This window comes from Babylonia areolata, chromosome 10 (assembly GCF_041734735.1).
Source record: "Babylonia areolata isolate BAREFJ2019XMU chromosome 10, ASM4173473v1, whole genome shotgun sequence".
Lineage (NCBI taxonomy): Eukaryota > Metazoa > Mollusca > Gastropoda > Neogastropoda > Buccinidae > Babylonia > Babylonia areolata.
Genome location: NC_134885.1, coordinates 2,470,030 through 2,489,992, shown reverse-complemented (window position 1 = coordinate 2,489,992; position 19,963 = coordinate 2,470,030). Strand labels below are relative to the sequence as shown.

Here is a 19,963-nt window from a genome sequence, read left to right as displayed (position 1 = left end):
TAGCGTGAGATTCCTATATAAAAAAAAACAAAGGAAGTCCTAGCCTACAACTGTAGAAGTCGGATTCGGAAATGAAACCAAAACAAACCGAAACTAGAAGTTTGCCATGGAAGCTCTTCAGCTGTATGGTTGATGTTGTAGCAGTCGGGTATACCAAGGGATAGATGTATGGGTATGGGAGTAGGCCTGACAGCGTCAGAGAATGTGTCAATTTCTCATTTGTTGAAGATGTATAGGTATGGGGGTAGGCCTGAAAGCTTTAATGATAGTGTCAGTTTCTCTCTTCTTGAAGACAGAGTTTTTAAAGAATGTGTTTTTCTATCTCCTTTTGATGTTTGACAGTTTTAAAGAATGTGCAGTTGGAGTTGTCCAGTGAAGGTGTTGTGACCACCTTTTAGGGAAAAGAACTGTTCCACAAAGATATTTTGCGTGGGAAAAATGGTATATTTATGGACTTCCTGTTCAGAACCATTGAAGAGGAATGTTATGTTCAAATCATTGTCTTTATAGTATGCATGTGGTTGATACTGTAGTATACTTCACTTTGATATATAATATGTATGTGTGTACAAGGAACACACTCCCCACACCCCCTTAAAAAGGCGTCCACTAACTCACTGAAAGGGTGCACTCACTAACTCACTAAAAGTAAAAGAGTAAATGTGACACTGACACGATTGAAAAAAGACCACCTGTTAGTATCTCAGGAGGTGAGCCCACTCTGTACTAAAAAGTAAAATGAGTGTTGTCATAAAAACAGGAGGCATGTGTTACACTTTTGTTTTTTGTGGGACTTGAGATAAATTTGTTCAACATGTGTGTTCCACAGTGTTGTCCACCTGTGCCAGAAGTATTGAACACAGCCTCAGAGATGGATAAGAAGAGAAGTTTTCAGTCAAAGAAACCAGCTGCTCCACCTGCCAAGAAGAACAGGTATGAATGATTGAAAATTATGGTTGATAAATATAGTAACTCAGTAAGATTAGTTACTTATTCAAGTTACGATTATAGTGCCATGAGGGTTCAGCTGTATATAGCAGTCTACAGTTGTATTCATAGATATAGATTCATATATTTATTGGATAGAATGGTGTCTCACCCAGTGTAAAGTTGTGCTTATCAGCAAACAGGGTGTCAAATTGAAATGGAAGGGGGGGGGGGGGGGGGGGGTAACTTCAACTAAGTTACTTCCCTGTGCTAAAGATTTACACTTTTGTATGTACATAGAAACTGGTTATATTGAATAAGTTGAGATGGCTGAGCATTGCTAAAACAGGTGTATGATATTATTACTGGAAAAGAAGATTTTAACTGAATTTACAGGCATGCCTACTGTTACTGATGTCCTGTATTTGTCCTGGAAAATTGATAAATGGACAGTGTCCCTGAAATACGTATTTTCGTGCATGTCCCGGAAAATTAAAAAATTTAACTACAACATGTGTTTGGTTTTTTTTCCAAAGTATCTAGTGGATACAAGTGTACCACTGAGCTGAATACTATTGAGCTCGATGAAGTGTACCCTTAGATGGCTTTCCGACCATTGCCAAAGACACTTTGTTAAGACTTCTTTGTTAAGAAATGCTGCCAAATATTACTGAAGCCACTGTGTGAAAAGCCAAAACTGTCCGAACAGTACTGAAGCCATTTTGTGAAAGTCCACTCGATTTCTGTCACCGGCAAAGTAACTTCGGCAGGACCAATGCGCATGCGGGTAAGCACTGACTGTGTATGTTTGCTTGAGACGTTCCTGAAAATAATGCCGTGTCTCGATTCTAATGTGTATTCTTGAAAAGCAAAGTTGGGGCTGGGCATGCCTGAATTTGTCAAAGGTTTGCCTTGAGACAGAGACATGATAGCCATATTTACAGCCGTTATATGTTCAGTGTTGGTTAAGTTATATGTAATGTTTGTGATACTGATTGGTTGAATGTATATGTGATGTTTGTGTTGTTGTAGATATGCAGATGAGGATGAAGATCCGTCAGCCTTTGAGGCGGAACTTGCTTTGATGGACGAGATTGATTCGGAAAACAAGATGGAGGAGGACAGCCAGGAGAGTCTGGGTCAGTGATGTGGTCTGCCGATCAGTGCAGTGTAGTTTTCTGAGCCATTGTCATCAGTGTGTTGTAGTTTTCTGAGCCATTGTCATCAGTGTGTTGTAGTTTTCTGAGCCATTGTCATCAGTGTGTTGTAGTTTTCTGAGCCATTGTCATCAGTGTGTTGTAGTTTTCTGAGCCATTGTCATCATGGTTTATGGATGGTATGGCCAAGTGTTAGAGCACTGGTAGATCAGTGTGTTGTAGTTTTGTGAGCCATTGTCATCATGGTTTATGGATGGTATAACCAAGTGTTAGAGCACTGGTAGATCAGTGTGTTGTAGTTTTGTGAGCCAGTGTTGTCATGGTTTATGGATGGTATGGCCAAGTGTTAGAGCACTGGTAGATCATTGTCTTGTAGTTTTCTGAGCCATTGTCATCATGGTTTATGGATGGTATGGCCAAGTGTTAGCATGGGTAGATCATTGTCTTGTAGTTTTCTGAGCCATTGTCATCATGGTTTATGGATGGTATGGCCAAGTGTTAGAGCACTGGTAGATCAGTGTGTAGTAGTTTTCTGAGCCATTGTCGTCATGGTTTATGGATGGTATGGCCAGGTGGTCAGAGCACTGGACATAGATTCCTAAAGTCCTGGGTTCAAATCCCATCTCTGTGTGATGGATTAAGGATGGAGAATGTGCAGACCTGCTAGTGCCTGAACCCCCTTCATGTGTATACAGATGCAGGAAGTCCTGATTAGCACATCAAGGACCCCATAATCCATGTCCCAAACGAATATGGTGGAGGTAACCATCTGGTTGTTCAAGAAAGATCAGATGTCATGTTCAAAATCTTAAAGTGCATTGGAAACTGTTGAAAATATCTATACATTGATCAGTATGATTACAGAAGAAAGAAAAAAATAATGCACAAGGCACACACTTTCATACCACTTTTCAGCATTTATTAAAATGTTAAAATACATGTGACAGATATTAAGACTGTGTTGTGTGCGTATTTTCAGTTGTGTTCATAATAATCACTATGAGACTATTACTAATACTTTTTTTGTTTGTTTCTTTCTTTCTGTTGGGAGAATCTGTATTTCTAATGGTTTGCAGTTCTTGGTAAGACTGAAAGAGAATCTTACAACCCTGAAACTGAATGAATTCATTTGAGTCTGTGCAAATTAGACTTAGGTCTCTCCTTTTTTTTTATTCCATGTGTTACATGTGGAGTGATGGCCTAGAAGTAACGCATCCGCCAAGGAAGTGAGAGAATCTGAGCGCGCTGGTTCGAATCACAGCTCAGCCGCCGATATTTTCTCCCCCTCCACTAGACCTTGAGTGGTGGTCTGGATGCTAGTCATTCGGATGAGATGATAAACCAAGGTCCCGTGTGCAGCATGCACTTAGCGCATGTAAAAGAACCCACGGCAACAAAAGGGTTGGCAAAATTCTGTAGAAAAATCCACTTCAATAGGAAAAACAAATAAATCTGCACACAGGAGAAGAAAAAAAAAGGGGGGGGGGGGGGGGGGGTGCTGTAGTATAGCGATGTGCTGTCCCTGGGGAGAGCAGCCCAAATTTCACAAAGAGAAATCTGTTATGATAAAAAGAAATACAAATACATGGAATTCCAAATCAAAATAACAAAACCTTATCAAATGATGGAGTGGTGGCCTAGCTGTAACACTTCTGCCCAGGAAGCAAGAGAATCTGAGCACATCCCCATAAGTGTTGGCCTAGCTGTAACACTTCTGCCCAGGAAGCAAGAGAATCTGAGCACATGGGATAAGTGGTGGCCTAGCTGTAACACTTCTGCCAAGAAAGCAAGAGAATCTGAGCACATGGGACCAAATCCCACACTGGCCAGGATAATTTTCTCTTCTTCCGCTAGACCTTGAGTGGTGGTGTGGACGCTAGTCATTCGGATGACGACCAAATCTCAGCAGACTTGTTCTGAAAGGAATGTATCTTGTCAATGAACGGAATGCATCTATATCATGTCATTTGTCAGAATTACCTGTTTCGTCCCGTGGAGAAAATAACATGTTGTTGACCTGTTTCGTCCCCAGGAGTAAATGACATATGTTGTTGTGATGTGAAGGTGAAGGCCCAGAGCATGAGGCCACGAGTGTCAAGTGGTCCCGCCCTCCCCTGCCCCCCATCAACCCCAAGGCAGACAATGTTGAATTTCAGCAACTGGACGTCGATTATTACATTGGTAAGTGGGGGGGGGGGTGACTTGCCTTGGGCAGTAGATGGCATGTCTTTACCTTGGTGAGTCAAACAGACATTACCTTGGTGAGCCCCAAACAGACGCTGGACATCAATTATTACATTGGTGAGTTGGGGTACTATTGCCTTGGGGAGTAGATGGTGTGTTATACTTTTGTGAGTCAGACAGACATTACCTTGGTGAGTCAGACAGATATTACCTTGGCGAGTGAAACAGACATTACCTTGGTGAGTCAAGCAGATTACCTGGGTGAGTGAAACAGACATTACCTTGGTGAGTCAAGCAGATTACCTTGGTGAGTCGGGCATGACATTACCTTGATAAGTCAGACACATTACCTTGGTGAGTCAGACACAAAGACAAGTGCAATACAGGCAGTGCCTATCCCTGGGATGTGGAGAGATTTCCCAGTATAACAAAGCCATGTTTTACAGGCCAATGTTGTGTATCAGTGGGATGTGGAGAGATTTCCCAGTATAACAAAGACAAGTGCGATACAGGCAGGCCTATCCCTGGGATGTGGAGAGATTTCCCAGTATAACAAAGCCATGTTTTACAGGCCAATGTTATGTATCAATGGGATGTGGAGAGATTTCCTGGTATAACAAAGACAAGTGCGATACAGGCAGGCCTATCCCCAAGATGTGGAGAGATTTCCTGGTATAACAAAGAAATGTAGATTTCCCAGTGTAACAAAGACATTTTTTAGAGGCCGGCTGATCCCTGAGATATGTAGATTTCCCAGTGTAGCAAAGATGTGTTTTACAGGCCGACTGATCCCTGATATATGTAGATTTCCCAGTGTAACAAAGACCTGTTTTACAGGCCGACTGATCCCTGATATATGTAGATTTCTCACTGTAACAAAGACCTGTTTTTCACGCCGACCTATCCATGGGACATGGGGAGATTTCCCAGTCGAATAAAGACATGCAGATTTCCCAGTAGAATAAAGACCTGTTTAGATTTCCCAGTGTAACAAAGACCTGTTCAGATTTCCCAGTGTAACATAGACCTGTTTTTCACGCCGACCTATCCATGGGACATGGAGAGATTCCCCAGTAGAACAAAGACATGCAGATTTCCCAGTAGAACAAAGACATGCAGATTTCCCACCATAACAAAGACCCGTGTTTGACAGGCCGGCCGATCCCTGGGATGCCGGGCGCGACAGTAGGCCCCACACCTGTGATCCGCATGTTCGGCATCACCATGGAGGGGAACAGTGTGGCCGCCCACATCCACGGCTTCTCACCCTACTTCTTCGTGCCTGCACAGCCCGGCTTCAGGAAGGAGGACTGTGGCAAGTTCAAGGTGTGTGTTTTGTGGGTGTGTTTTCTGTGTAATTTTGATATGGCAAGTTCAAGGTGTGTGTTTTGTGGGTGTCTTTTCTGTGTAATTTTGATATGGCAAGTTCAAGGTGTGTGTTTTGTGGGCGTGTTTTCTGTGTAATTTTGATATGGCAAGTTCAAGGTGTGTGTTTTGTGGGTGTGTTTTCTGTGTACTTTTGACATGGCAAGTTCAAGGTGTGTGTTTTGTGGGTGTGTTTTCTGTGTACTTTTGACATGGCAAGTTCAAGGTGTGTGTTTTGTGGGTGTCTTTTCTGTGTAATTTTGATATGGCAAGTTCAAGGTGTGTGTTTTGTGGGTGTCTTTTCTGTGTAATTTTGACATGGCAAGTTCAAGGTGTGTGTTTTGTGGGCGTGTTTTCTGTGTAATTTTGATATGGCAAGTTCAAGGTGTGTGTTTTGTGGGTGTGTTTTCTGTGTACTTTTGACATGGCAAGTTCAAGGTGTGTGTTTTGTGGGTGTGTTTTCTGTGTACTTTTGACATGGCAAGTTCAAGGTGTGTGTTTTGTGGGCGTGTTTTCTGTGTAATTTTGATATGGCAAGTTCAAGGTGTGTGTTTTGTGGGTGTCTTTTCTGTGTAATTTTGATATGGCAAGTTCAAGGTGTGTTCTGACTGTGTGTGGGTGTGTTCTCTGTGTGTGGGTGTGCTTTCTGTGTATGTTTTCTGTGGCAAGTTCAAGGTATGTTCTGTGTGTGTGCGTGTGTTTGTTTTCTGTGTGTGTGTGTTTTCTGTGTATGTTTTCTGTGGCAAGTTCAATGTATGTGTTCTGTGTGTGTGTGTGTGTGTTTTCTGTGTAATTCTGATATGACAAGTTCAAGGTTTGTTCTGTGTGTGTGTTTTTTTCTTTGTAATTTTGGGATGACAGGTTTGAGGTTTGTTCTGTGTTTGTGTGTGTGTTTTCTGTGTAATTTTGGGATGACAGGTTTAAGGTTTGTTCTGTGTTTTTTGTCACCATGTGTGTGTTTTTTTTTGTTGTAATTTTGATATGACAGGTTTGAGGTTTGCTCAGTGTTTGTGTGTGTGTTTTCTTTGTAATTTTGATATGACAGGTTTAAGGTTTGTTCTGTGTTTGTGTGTGTGTTTTCTGTGTAATTTTGATATGGCAAGTTCAAGGTGTGTGTGTGTGTGTGTGTGTTTTCTATGACAAGTTCAAGAAGTGTGTGTGTGTGTGTGTTTTCTGTTGTGTGCACATGATTGACATCTGTTCCTTACTGGAGATTGGAGCAGTCTACAATGTTCTGAAAGTGATGGGTGGATGGATACATATTTCAAAAGTGTTCTCTGTTCTTTGTGCACCCTTTGTAGCTGCTCTGTTCACCATTTCATTTCCTTTGACTTGACTTGACTTGCTGTGTGACTGCTGACTTGACTCGCTGTGTGTGGTGATTAAGTTGACTGGCTGTGTGTGGCTGTGTGAAGGACTCTCTGGACATGGTGGTGAAGAAGGACATGCGCTCCAACAGGGAGGAGGTGGTGCATGCAGTGCTGGCTGTGGACTACCTCATGAAGGAAAGTGAGTGGTTCATGTGGGTACTTACATAGCGACTGTCCCCAGTCAGAGACCGTTGAGTGGTTCATGTGGGTACTTACATAGCGACTGCCCTCGGTCAGAGATCATTGAGTGGTTCATGTGGGTACTTACATAGCGACTGCCCCCAGTCAGAGACCGTTGAGTGGTTCATGTGGGTACTTACATAGCGACTGCCCCCAGTCAGAGACCGTTGAGTGGTTCATGTGGGTACTTACATAGTGACTGTCCTCGGTCAGAGACCATTGAGTGGTTCATGTGGGTACTTACATAGCGACTGCCCCCAGTCAGAGACGTTGAGTGGTTCATGTGGGTACTTACATAGTGACTGTCCTCAGAGACCATTGAGTGGTTCATGTGGGTACTTACATAGTGACTGTCCCCAGTCAGAGACCATTGAGTGGTTCATGTGGGTACTTACATAGTGACTGTCATCAGAGACCATTGAGTGGTTGGTTCATGTGGGTACTTACATAGTGACTGTCCTTGGTCAGAGGCCATTGAGTGGTTCATGTGGGTACTTACATAGCGACTGTCCCCAGTCAGAGACCATTGAGTGGTTCATGTGGGTACTTACATAGTGACTGTCCTCGGTCAGAGACCGTTGAGTGGTTCATGTGGGTACTTACATAGTGACTGTCCTCGGTCAGAGACCGTTGAGTGGTTCATGTGGGTACTTACATAGCGACTGTCCCTTGTCAGAGACCATTGAGTGGTTCATGTGGGTACTTACATAGTGACTGTCATCAGTCAGAGACCGTTGAGTGGTTCATGTGGGTACTTACATAGCGACTGTCCTCGGTCAGAGACCGTTGAGTGGTTCATGTGGGTACTTACATAGTGACTGCCCTCGGTCAGAGACCGTTGAGTGGTTCATGTGGGTACTTACATAGCGACTGCCCTCGGTCAGAGATCATTGAGTGGTTCATGTGGGTACTTACATAGTGACTGCCCTCGGTCAGAGACCGTTGAGTGGTTCATGTGGGTACTTACATAGTGACTATCATCAGTCAGAGACTATTGTTATATGTATACTTATATAGTGCGTATCCTTAGTCAAAGACTAAGCTTGTTACAAACATGAAGTTACTGATTGATGTTGATACTTACAGTGGATACATACATAGCGCCATTACTCAGAGAGCAGGCTTAGAGTGCTTCACAAACATGGAGTCATTTGCACAAAAATCTGCCTACCTGGGTGTACTGACAGCTGCCATCAGGTGCTCATTGTATGTTTCCTGTGTCATTCATTCAAGCTTCAATCATACACACACCCACAAGGGGATTTTACTATGAAATTTGCCAAAGACATCCGATCCCAATGCCGATTAACGATTGCGGCTTGTTTTTCTTAATTTTTCCAATTCCGTGTTTAGCAGCATTCTCAAATTAAATTTGTTTCCACATTGTTCGGAATATTCTTGGCCTTGCTTTAGCTGTCCAAACTGATTTTGACAGTGCGTGAATTTTTCACTTTGGTCTACCAGTGAAAATAGTGCTGAATTTAGCAATGCGAGCGTGGTATTGGAGGCCATGCTCCTGTTCGATATTGACACTGGAGTTGAAGCTTTCAGTGGTGTCAGTGGAAATGCTGACAATGAATAAATGTGAATACAGGTAGATTTTGGGTTGTGTGTGTACTGTATTTTTGTGGAAACAGTTTTTTCTCTTTTGTGTTGCATTTACCATAGCCAGTGTTTGCTCTCTGTGTATGTGTTGATTGCCTGTGGTAAGATAAGTGGTTCGTTATGTACTGTTAATTTCTGTACATGTTATTTTTGTGTATTATCTGCAGCTTATGAATTACTGCAGCTTGTGTATGAATAGATTCCCCCCCCCCCCCCCCCCCCCTTTTTTTTTTTTTTCTTCTTTTTCTTTCAATTTAGGAGAAACAGCTAATCTGCTGATGCACTAAACAGACTGAACATGACATTGATTCTGTGCGGTTGGCTGTCCTAGGTATATATGGCTACCATGGCAACCGAAAGTTGCCGTTTTTGAAGATCACGGTGGCCATACCCCGACTGATAGCTCCCGCTAAGCGTCTGCTGGAACAGGGCTTCCAGTGCCCCGGCTACTCCAACCATGGCTTTCAGACCTACGAGAGCAACATTGACTTTGAGATTCGGTAAGTGTACGTGGCTTTGTGATTGGAGTTCAATGAAATAATTGCAAAGTTTTCATGGTTAGCGTAGAATCCAGTGTCTGAGGCTGTATGATTGAAGTTTGATGAAATAATTGCAAAGTTTTTATGGTTAGCGTTGACGTTTATTGGATTAATGAAATGTAGGTGGAAGCCGGAACATGTTACAGTAAAGGAGATGAATGATATATTCAAAAATTTAAGAAAATTATACATAACACAAAATAGGGGGTAAGAGGGTGGGGGGAGGTGTTAGCACTGCTCTGTAGTGACACGCTCTCCCTGTAGCCTGAATTTTACACCAAGAAATCTGTCGTGAAAAGATGTGATACAAGAAATCTTTTGTGAAAAAAATGATACAATACAGTACAATACAATGCAGTACAATACAATACAATACAATACAATACAATACAATACGCTGTGCTAGAGTTATTCATGGTGCACAGATGCCAGCTGTTGGATTTCACGGTATTTAGTTATGCTCGATCGCAGTTTGTTCCGATGTTACGCCATCATCAAAATTGTTCCGACGAGTTAATTTTTGAATACATAGCATGGTCACATGCTTTTCTGTTGTAACATTACCCTTAGGCCCTAGACCTATCGATCGATCACGAGGCCAGGGCAGTCACTACTAACCTTGGTCTCACGTGATGATGCTCAAGGTAATAGTGTGCCTGTTTACATTGAAACAGCACTGAGTGGACCAATCAGCTTAATTGTAGTTGTTACACCATGTTGCAGGTAGGCCCAAGTGTTTGTATGCCTTGTAGATAAAATGTACGTTTAATTACACATCGATTGCAATCGCGCCTTAAGTTTAGCCCGATCGCCCAGTCGAGCCATATAATTATGTGACCTGGTTGAAGACATAATTTGACAAAAAACAAGAACGCCAGTGAATCAACAGACAAAAAATATGGAAAAAAAACTTAGCTGTATGAAGAGCACTGGAACAGGAGTCAAGATGGCTGCCGGAAAAAGAGGATGCTAGTCAGGGGGGCAAAGGGGAGGTTACCTATTTCCGGGAGGTTATCGGCCGTAGCTACTTTCATTTTCTTCGCATAGGCAGATAGTAGTTTGCACAGGACAGGAATGTCAGACCCCTGCCGGAGTCTGCACAAGTGTGTCACGGTAAGTATGTTACTTAAACGTAATTTTAGGAAGAAAATTTCCTTTTGTTGATGTGGCTCTCACTCAGTGTTCCCACTAAATTCAGAATTTTCCTACCAAATTTCCTGATCGTTTCTACAAACACTGGACAGGGGTTGGCATCTCTGATGGTGGATATTTCTGTGGGGCCCTCCCAGGTTCATGGTGGACTGCAACGTTGTGGGCTGCAACTGGATCCAGCTGCCAGCAGGGAAGTACCATGTGCGGCAGAAACAGGACCAGGGCGCCAAAGGGGGGGCCCGAACCCAGACTCCACGCACACGCTGCCAGTTGGAGGTGGACGTGTCGTGGGAGGACATCGTCTCTCACCTCCCCGAAGGAGAGTGGTCCAAGGTGGCGCCTTTCCGCATCCTGAGCTTTGACATTGAGTGTGCTGGTCGGAAAGGTAGAAACGCGTTTTGTGTGTGTTTTGTTGGTGTGTCTGTGTAACGTTTTGTAACATACTTTCCTTCTCTTCCCTCTCTCTCTCTCCTTTTTTTTCTTCTGAATATTTATATTAGAGGGGTGCAGATCTTCCAGATTTCGCCTCTGAATCAGCAAGATTTTCTTTGGGTCGTTTCTGGATCGTTGCTGAATTAGCGGAAATAGTGTGTGGCAGATTCGATTTTATTAAGTTGCTTCTGACAGCTGCTTGTAAGCTGATCCGAGCTGAACCAGACTGGTGTCAGTCAGTGATATTTGAGAATGACAAGTCAAATGGATGAAACAAAAGTGAGACTGATGCCAAGTTCAAGGGGAAGTGGCTTTCTCATGCAAATGAAAGTGTTACACATGCTTCCTAAGCAGGGAAGGAGGAATAACTGAATTTTTTTTTCTTAATCTGCTAGGATTGATGAAAAAGAGCAGGATGAATACTGATCAATTGTGTTGTGTGTGTCGGGTGTTTTCCTGGAAGCGGAAAAAGACCCCGTGATGAAAAATAGCAGGACGAATAGTGATGAGTTGTGTGTGTCGGGTGTTTTCCTGGAAGCAGACAGAGACCCCATGATGAAAAAGAGCAGGACAAATACTGTTTAGTTGTGTGTGTCGGGTGTTTTCCTGGAAGCAGACAGAGACCCCGTGATGAAAAAGAGCAGGACGAATAGTGATGAGTTGTGTGTGTCGGGTGTTTTCCTGGAAGCAGACAGAGACCCCGTGATGAAAAAGAGCAGGACGAATAGTGATGAGTTGTGTGTGTCGGGTGTTTTCCTGGAAGCAGACAGAGACCCCGTGATGAAAAAGAGCAGGACGAATACTGATCAGTTGTGTTGTATATGACAGGTGTTTTCCCGGAAGCGGACAAAGACCCCGTGATTCAGATCGCCAACATGGTGATACGTCAGGGCGACACCGACCCCTTTGTGCGCAACGTGTTCACCCTCAACACCTGTGCACCTGTCGTCGGGTCCCAGGTGCTCTCCTTCCCCAAGGAACATCAGATGCTGGAGGTGAGCCGGTGTTACACCCTCGAACTGTCCCCATGTTCAGTTTTACCCCAGGGTCATTCTGGGCTAGCCTCAAACTGCCCCCCTTACCCCAGGGTCATTCTGGGCTATCCTCAAACTACCCTTGTGTTGGGTTTTACCCGAGGGCTTTTACATGTATGACAGCTGTTACCCCTGCCATGTGGACAGTCGTACTCCGTTTTAGGAGGTAGAATAAAAGTGGGGTTATTTTCAGGCTCAAAGGGACTTTTTTTTTATTGTTTCAGTGATTTTGTGTTTGTAAGTGTGCAAACATACATATACATTCACATTTGTAAGAGCGTATTATGTTCCTGAAAACTATTGAAAAGTTCAGTTTTACATCATCTGTTCCTGGTGGCAAGATTTTGTGGTGGGCATCTATGACAGTCCTGCTGGTGCTGTATAAACCAGGCAGGGGTAGTCTTTTTTTTCTTTTTCTTTTTTTTTTTTAAGGAGAAATCAGTGGATGCCTAAAAGTTCTGCAAATGAGCAGGATAGTTTCAGCATCCCTGGAAGGTTGGGGGTTTTTTTGGTCTTTTTTGTTGTTGTTTTTTGTTGTTGTTGTTCCTTCCATCATCATTTTTCTCCTTTCTGTTGTCTTTTCTTTTCTTTTCTTTTCCTCATGTTTTTAATCTGTCTTCTTCCCAATGGCATATTCAAACACTTACAAGACCATGCAACATATATTACACATACATGATGGCAGGGGTAGTCTTTGACAGACTGCGTAAATGAGCCATGGAAACTTTCGGGGATAGTCTTCTTTGATCATCCTGTTGGTTTGTGTGAATCAGCCATGGTAGGGTAGTCCCCCTTGGCTTTTCAGAAGCTGTGTTCGGCAATGCCTTTGGTGTTCGGAAAATTGTGTCATAGAAGCGCTCATATCAACTTATTTGACATTTGGGACTCAACAGAGAGCATATCTAATAAAATACAATGCAATCTCTTAAGTCGCTTTTATAATACTTGATATCTGAACCTTACTCCTGTACTAAAATTGGAAAGGCAGTGTGTTCCTGAAAATATTTGAAAAAGTTATTCTTTTGCTTTGGGAAATTGACAGTTACTGTGAGATTTTTAAGGGTTTTTTTCTAGGTTGTTTTTTTTTCTATTTTAAAGATCATGAACAGTGAATGAGACGAGATAAGAAAAGACATCAGTTTTCTTCTTGCAAGTGGCGCCTTTGGTAAGGTGATATACCTGGCTGCATTTACACCATACCAGTGCTGACATATGTATGTGCGTATCATTGGATAGATGTTTAAAAAAAAAATAAAATAAAATAAAAAACTTGTAAAATCTTGACAACTGCATGCCAGACAGTATGGACAAGTGATGCAGTGTGATGATGATGGGAGCGTTGCGCTGTGGGCAGAAATGGTCGGCGTTTGTGCGTGAAGTGGACCCGGACATCGTCACAGGCTACAACATCCAGAACTTTGATTTGCCCTACCTGCTCAACAGAGCCGCTCACCTTAAGGTAACTGGCCAGTGCTTCCTGTACTGCCCTGCCTGTACTTTTTTTTTTTCTTTTTTTTTTTTTTTTTTTCTTTTTTCGCCCCAGAATTTGGGACATTTGCCTCTAGACATTTTTATAATGATGATGGGCGTAAGATGCTGTTATGGAGATCCATTTAGGTTTGGGTTTACTTTGACAAGGTCTGTACTCATGATATATGGAGTGGAGTGATGGCCTAGAGGTAACGCGTCTGCCTAGGAAGCGAGAGAATCTGAGCGCGCTGGTTCGTATCACGACTCTGCCGCCGATATTTTCTCCCCCTCCACTGGACCTTGAGTGGTGGTCTGGGCGCTAGTCATTCGGATGAGACAATAAACTGAGGTCCCTTGTGCAGTATGCACTTAGCGCACGTAAAAGAACCCACAGCAACAAAAGGGTTGTTCCTGGCAAAATTCTGTAGAAAAAAATCCACTTCGAAATCAAACTGCACACAGAAAAAAAAAAGAAAAAAAAAGGGTGGCGCTGTAGTGTAGCGACATGCTTTCCCTGGGGAGAGCAGCCCAAATTTCACACAGAGAAATCTGTTGTGATAAAAAGAAATACAAATACAAAAAATATAGATATCATGGCATCAACCAGGCCATAAGATACAAACACCTGCAGTGTTGGTCAGAAAATTTGAGCAACGCTCCCAAAGGCACATCAGTGAAGTGGATGACCTGTACACCTGCTTGCTTATTTATCATATCAACCTGCCGCCCCTAAATGTCAGCTGAATGGACTCACCTACTGTGACAGCTATTTTTAGACAGGCCACACTCGGCAGAAACATCCTTCAGTACCTCCAAACATCGCTGTCTACTGGGAGTTGTTCAACATATTGCACCTGGCCTCCGAACGATAAGAAAAACAGACATATGGAAGGTTATATTACTTCTTTTTTTTCTTTTTTTTTTTAAACTTAATATATCTTTCAAATCTAGGTATTACGTATTTTACAGACTTCCACGCTTGGACTATCAGCTATTTCAAGTCTGGCCTTAAAACCCGCCTCTTTCTAAGATAGCCTTCCTCCACGCCTCTTCTTTGTCTTCAGTTTCTCCAGATTAGAGTTATGCATGCGTGTAAATGACTAGTGTGAAAGCGCTGTGATTTGTCTCTGCACAAGATTCAGCTCTGTATAAATAATGATTATTGTTATTATTATTATTATTATTATTACCAGGTGTCGTCCTTTTCGTACCTGGGCCGTATCCATGATACCCAGTCCAAGGTGAAGGAAGCCATGTTCCAGTCAAAGCAGATGGGCAAACGAGAAAACAAAGTGATCAACACTGAGGGGCGTGTTCAGTTTGACCTGCTACAGGTAAGTGATCAACACTGAGGGGCGTGTTCAGTTTGACCTGCTACAGGTAAGTGATCAACACTGAGGGGCGTGTTCAGTTTGACCTGCTACAGGTAAGTGATCAACACTGAGGGGCGTGTTCAGTTTGACCTGCTACAGGTAAGTGATCAACACCTAGGGGCATGTTCAGTTTGACCTGCTACAGGTAAATGATCAACACTGAGGGGCGTGTTCAGTTTGACCTGCTACAGGTAAATGATCAACACTGAGGGGCGTGTTCAGTTTGACCTGCTACAGGTAAGTGATCAACACTGAGGGGCGTGTTCAGTTTGACCTGCTACAGGTAAGTGGTCAACACTGAGGGGCGTGTTCAGTTTGACCTGCTACAGGTAAGTGATCAACACCTAGGGGCATGTTCAGTTTGACCTGCTACAGGTAAATGATCAACACTGAGGGGCGTGTTCAGTTTGACCTGCTACAGGTAAGTGATCAACACTGAGGGGCGTGTTCAGTTTGACCTGCTACAGGTAAGTGATCAACACTGAGGGGCGTGTTCAGTTTGACCTGCTACAGGTAAATGGTCAACACTGAGGGGCGTGTTCAGTTTGACCTGCTACAGGTAAGTGATCAACACTGAGGGGCGTGTTCAGTTTGACCTGCTACAGGTAAGTGATCAACACTGAGGGGCGTGTTCAGTTTGACCTGCTACAGGTAAATGATCAACACTGAGGGGCGTGTTCAGTTTGACCTGCTACAGGTAAGTGATCAACACTGAGGGGCGTGTTCAGTTTGACCTGCTACAGGTAAGTGATCAACACTGAGGGGCGTGTTCAGTTTGACCTGCTGCTGATAGGTGATCAACAGTGGAGTAATGGCACAGTGGAAACATGTCCACCTATTCTTTTGGCCCACTTTTTTTTTTTTTTTAACAATGGGTCCTCCATCCTCCTATTTTCTTTCCCATTTTATGTATTTATTTTTTCCTTGTTCTTTTTTTTTTTTTAAACATTTTCTGCCGTTGATTGCAGCATTCAAAACAAAATGGTATTATTATAAAGCATACAATGTCTATTAGAAAAACCAATCTGTGGGTTGACCTCATGACAGACAACTTGCAGGCTTTGCTGTGTGACGACAAGCTACTGTCCTGTATGCTCAGTATTGTTGTTAGTGTGTTGTGGACAGGAGTCAGTATTGTTGGCGTGTTGTGTGCAGGTGTTACTGCGTGACTACAAGCTGCGGTCGTACACGCTGAACGCCGTGTCGTTCCACTTCCTGCAGGAACAGAAGGAGGACGTGCAGCACTCCATCATCACGGACCTGCAGGTAGGGGACACCACTCTCCTTGTCTTTGTGGTGCTTTTTCCTTCATTGTGAATATTGTGTATTGATGTCATCCGGGGTTTTTTGGTTTTTGTTCTTTCATTAATATTGTGTATTGATGTCATAATCAGTCGGGTTCTGTTTTCTGTGTCAAGGAGGGTGTCAAAGTGCGCAGACTGTTCTGTATAAGCCACACCCACATCTAGCTTTTTTGGTTTGGGGGTTGTTGTTTTTTTGTTGTTTTTTTAAGAAGACGCCTGATTTTCGTATGAACTCAATGCGCTGATCAGGTCTTCTGTCATGGTGTGTATTAATGAACTTAGTTAATGCGATAATGCCAACTCCAGTCAGTTGTTTGCCTAAGCAAGAGAGAATGTGGCTAAATCAAGTTGCGTCTCAGTCAAACAGCGTCTGTGCCCGGTGGATAAAGCTGTGGGGTGCAAGGAAGGAACAAGCGGCTCAAAACAGGGAAGTCAGCCATGGATTCTGATTGTGAGAAACAAGACAAATAAAGATCAGGGAAGCAACACAGTGCCACAGATGTGTCAGCTGTAAAAGAACCAGCAGCGGGAACAGAAGTTTTGTCAAACGTACACTGAAAAATATCTGTGTATCATGCCATCCGTCTGGGGGAACTCGCATGCTTGTTGTACTGTGTGTGAGTTCTACATTGTCAATAGACACCTGAAAAGTGCCAGGCATATTAACAAAAGTTCTTCACCAATAAGAGACTGTACAGTGGAAAACAGACCTAATGTAACAACTATGACGGGCGCAATAGCCGAGTGGTTAAAGCGTTGGACTGTCAGTCCGAGGGTCCCGGGTTCGAATCACGGTGACGGCGCCTGGTGGGTAAAGGGTGGAGATTTTTACAATCTCCCAGGTCAACATATGTGCAGACCTGCTAGTGCCTGAACCCCCTTCGTGTGTATACACAAGCAGAGGATCAAATACGCATGTTAAAGATCCTGTAATCCATGTCAACGTTTGGTGGGTTATGGAAACAAGAACATACCCAGCATGCACACCCCCAAAAACAGAGTTTGGCTGCCTACATGGCGGGGTAAAAACGGTCATACACGTAAAAGCCCACTCGTGTGCATACGAGTGAACGCAGAAGAAGTAACAACTACAAACAGCCTCCACTAGCAGTTACACTGTGTTGCGGGTATCCCCAAGTGTTTGAATGCCTTGTAGATAAAATGTACGTTTGCTGATGTAGCTCGGAGTCTGGGTGTTCCTACCAAATTCAAAATGTTCCTGCTGTTTTACCTGGCTGTTCCTACAAACACTTGACTGGGGTTGGATGGAATCTCTAATGGAGTAATAGAGTGGATTTCATGCAGTGTAAATTTCCATCTATAGGCATTGGTTGTAAGGAGTAATGCAGTGAGTTTTATGCAGTATGAATTTCCATCTGTTGGCACTAGATGTAAGGTGTAATACAGTGGATTTCATGCAGTGTGAATTTCCATCTCTAGGTACTAGTTGTAATGAGTAATTCACTGGATTTCATGCAGTGTAAATTTCAATCTATAGGCATTGGTTGTAAGGAGTAATGCAGTGAGTTTCATGCAGTATGAATTTCCATCTGTTGGCACTAGATGTAAGGCATAATACATTGGATTTCATGCAGTGTAAATTTCCATCTCTAGGTACTAGTTGTAATGAGTAATTCAGTGGATTTCATGCAGTGTAAATTTCCATCTCTAGGCACTAGTTGTAAGGAGTAATTCAGTGGATTTCATGCAGTGTAAATTTCCATCTCTAGGCACCAGATGTAAGGAGTAATATAGTGGTTTTCATACAGTGTACATTTCCATCCAAAGGCACTAGATGTAAGGATTAATACAGTGGATTTCATGCAGTATAAATTTCCATCTAAAAGCACTAGATGTAAGGAATAATACAGTGGATTTCATGCAGTATAAATTTCCATCTAAAAGCACTAGATGTAAGGAATGATACAGTGGATTTCATGCAGTTTGAATTTCCATCCATAAGGACTACATGTAAGGAGTAATGCTCTTTGATGTTAATTTCTATCCTTGTAGTTTTGGTGCTGGCAGAGCCCAGGAGATGTAATAATGTGTGCACAGATGCCAACTGTTACAATTTCGCTGTTTTTTTGGGGGTTTTTTTTTTGTTTGTTTGTTTTTCCCACTGGATCACAGTTGGTTCCAACGTTACGCTAACATCAAAATTGTTCAAGTTCATTTTCAACTACATGGCATGGTCACATACTTTCTTGTCGTTACATTACCCAGATGCTTTAGACTTATCGATCACGAGGCCAGGACAGTCACTACTCACCTTGGTCTCTCGTGATGATGCTCAGCTAATTGTGTGTGTGTTCCTACCAAATTTAAAATGTTCCTACCAAATTTCCTGGTTGTTCCTACGGACACTTGACAGGGGCTGGCATCTGTGTGTGTGTGCAGAACGGCAATGACCAGACCCGTCGACGTCTGGCGGTGTACTGTCTGAAGGACGCCATCTTGCCGCTGCGACTGCTGGAGAAACTGATGTGTGTCATCAACTACATGGAGATGGCGCGTGTCACCGGCGTGCCGCTGTCCTGCCTCCTGTCCAGGGGTCAGCAGATCAAGGTCATGTCGCAGCTCCTCCGGAAGGTCAGTTTCAGGTTTTTGGGGGTGGGGGGTGTTTTGTATTTTAAATATTTGTTTTTTTTATTCAAGTTTGGTTTGTTATTAGAGTAAACATACAAGAATTGTATCACATTGAGGGTGTGGGTTCGAATCCCGCTCTCGCCCTTTCTCCCAAGTTTGACTGGAAAATCAAAGTGAGCGTCTAGTCTTTTGGATGAAACTGAGGTCCTGTATGCAGCACGCACTTGGTGCACTGAAAAAGAACCCATGGCAACGAGAGTGTTGTCCTCTTGCAAAATTATGTAAAAAGAAATCCACTCTGATAGGTATACAGATATATATGTAAACATGCACTCCAGGCCTGACACGTGTTGGGTTATGTTGCTGTCGGGCATCTGCCTGGCAGGTGTGGTGTAGCATGTACGGATTTGTCTGAACGCAGTGATGCCTCTTTGAGACACTGAAACTGAAGCATCATTTCACCTGTTGCTTGACTTCTGTTGATGTCGTTGGGGCACCAGAGAAGACAACACGTCACCTGAGTTCGGACAAATCCATACACGCTACACCACATCTACAAGGCAGATACCATGACCAGCAGCGTCACCCAACACGCGTCGTCAGGCCTTGAGATCATGTGGGAACATTTGTGTACCTCTCAGAGTGGGTTTCTGCTGCAGAGTTTGGCCAGAGGACAACGCTTTTATTGTCATGAGTTGCTTTTTCCAGGGCGCTCAGTTTGAATTTCCGGTCATACTTGGAAGAAAGGGTACCCCACACCCTCACAGACTGCACTGACAGATGAGCGTCTTAACCATCCTGCTGCCAAAGGCCGTTGTTGCTTTTCCTGGTTGCTGTGCTGTTGGTAGAAAAAAGATTGATTCATTGTCGGTGCTAAAAATTGGAATGACTGTCGGTGCTTAAAACTGGGTATGGGGGTGCGGGGGGGTCCGGATGAAGGATGTCAGCTTGCAACAACAACAAAAAATTATGCAGAAAGGTTGTAATAAAGTCATGTAATGATTTCTGGTGTCACTATCTCTTTTTTTTTTTTTTTTCTTTTTTTTCTTTTAAATAAACAGTGGATTTTCTTCATTGAGTCAAGTGAAATATCCATTAATCATGCTCCATCTTGTATGGAGCCATCAGCTCAAAGAAAGAAAGGCCAGAAAGTCTACATAAGCGGAAATAATGCCTGCAATTACTTCTTCTTCTTCTTCTGCGTTCACTCGTATGCACATGAGTGGGCTTTTACGTGTATGACCGTTTTTACCCCGCCATGTAGGCAGCCATACTCCATTTT

General features: G+C 43.2%; 1 protein-coding gene across 2 annotated transcripts in view; it reads left to right on the top strand.

Annotated features, from left to right (window-relative positions):
* Window positions 1-19,963, top strand: part of LOC143286707 (DNA polymerase delta catalytic subunit-like) — a 52,729-nt gene that overhangs the window by 396 nt on the left and 32,370 nt on the right. For both annotated transcript variants that reach the window (XM_076594390.1, XM_076594391.1), the window contains exons 2-13: window positions 830-933; window positions 1,960-2,066; window positions 4,149-4,265; window positions 5,422-5,594; window positions 7,049-7,142; window positions 9,120-9,288; window positions 10,617-10,864; window positions 11,740-11,906; window positions 13,300-13,404; window positions 14,609-14,749; window positions 15,944-16,054; window positions 18,493-18,684. In XM_076594390.1, the coding sequence (XP_076450505.1) occupies window positions 872-933; window positions 1,960-2,066; window positions 4,149-4,265; window positions 5,422-5,594; window positions 7,049-7,142; window positions 9,120-9,288; window positions 10,617-10,864; window positions 11,740-11,906; window positions 13,300-13,404; window positions 14,609-14,749; window positions 15,944-16,054; window positions 18,493-18,684 (1,686 nt within the window). In that variant the 5' untranslated portion in view covers window positions 830-871. The remainder of the gene's footprint in view (window positions 1-829; window positions 934-1,959; window positions 2,067-4,148; window positions 4,266-5,421; window positions 5,595-7,048; window positions 7,143-9,119; window positions 9,289-10,616; window positions 10,865-11,739; window positions 11,907-13,299; window positions 13,405-14,608; window positions 14,750-15,943; window positions 16,055-18,492; window positions 18,685-19,963) is intronic.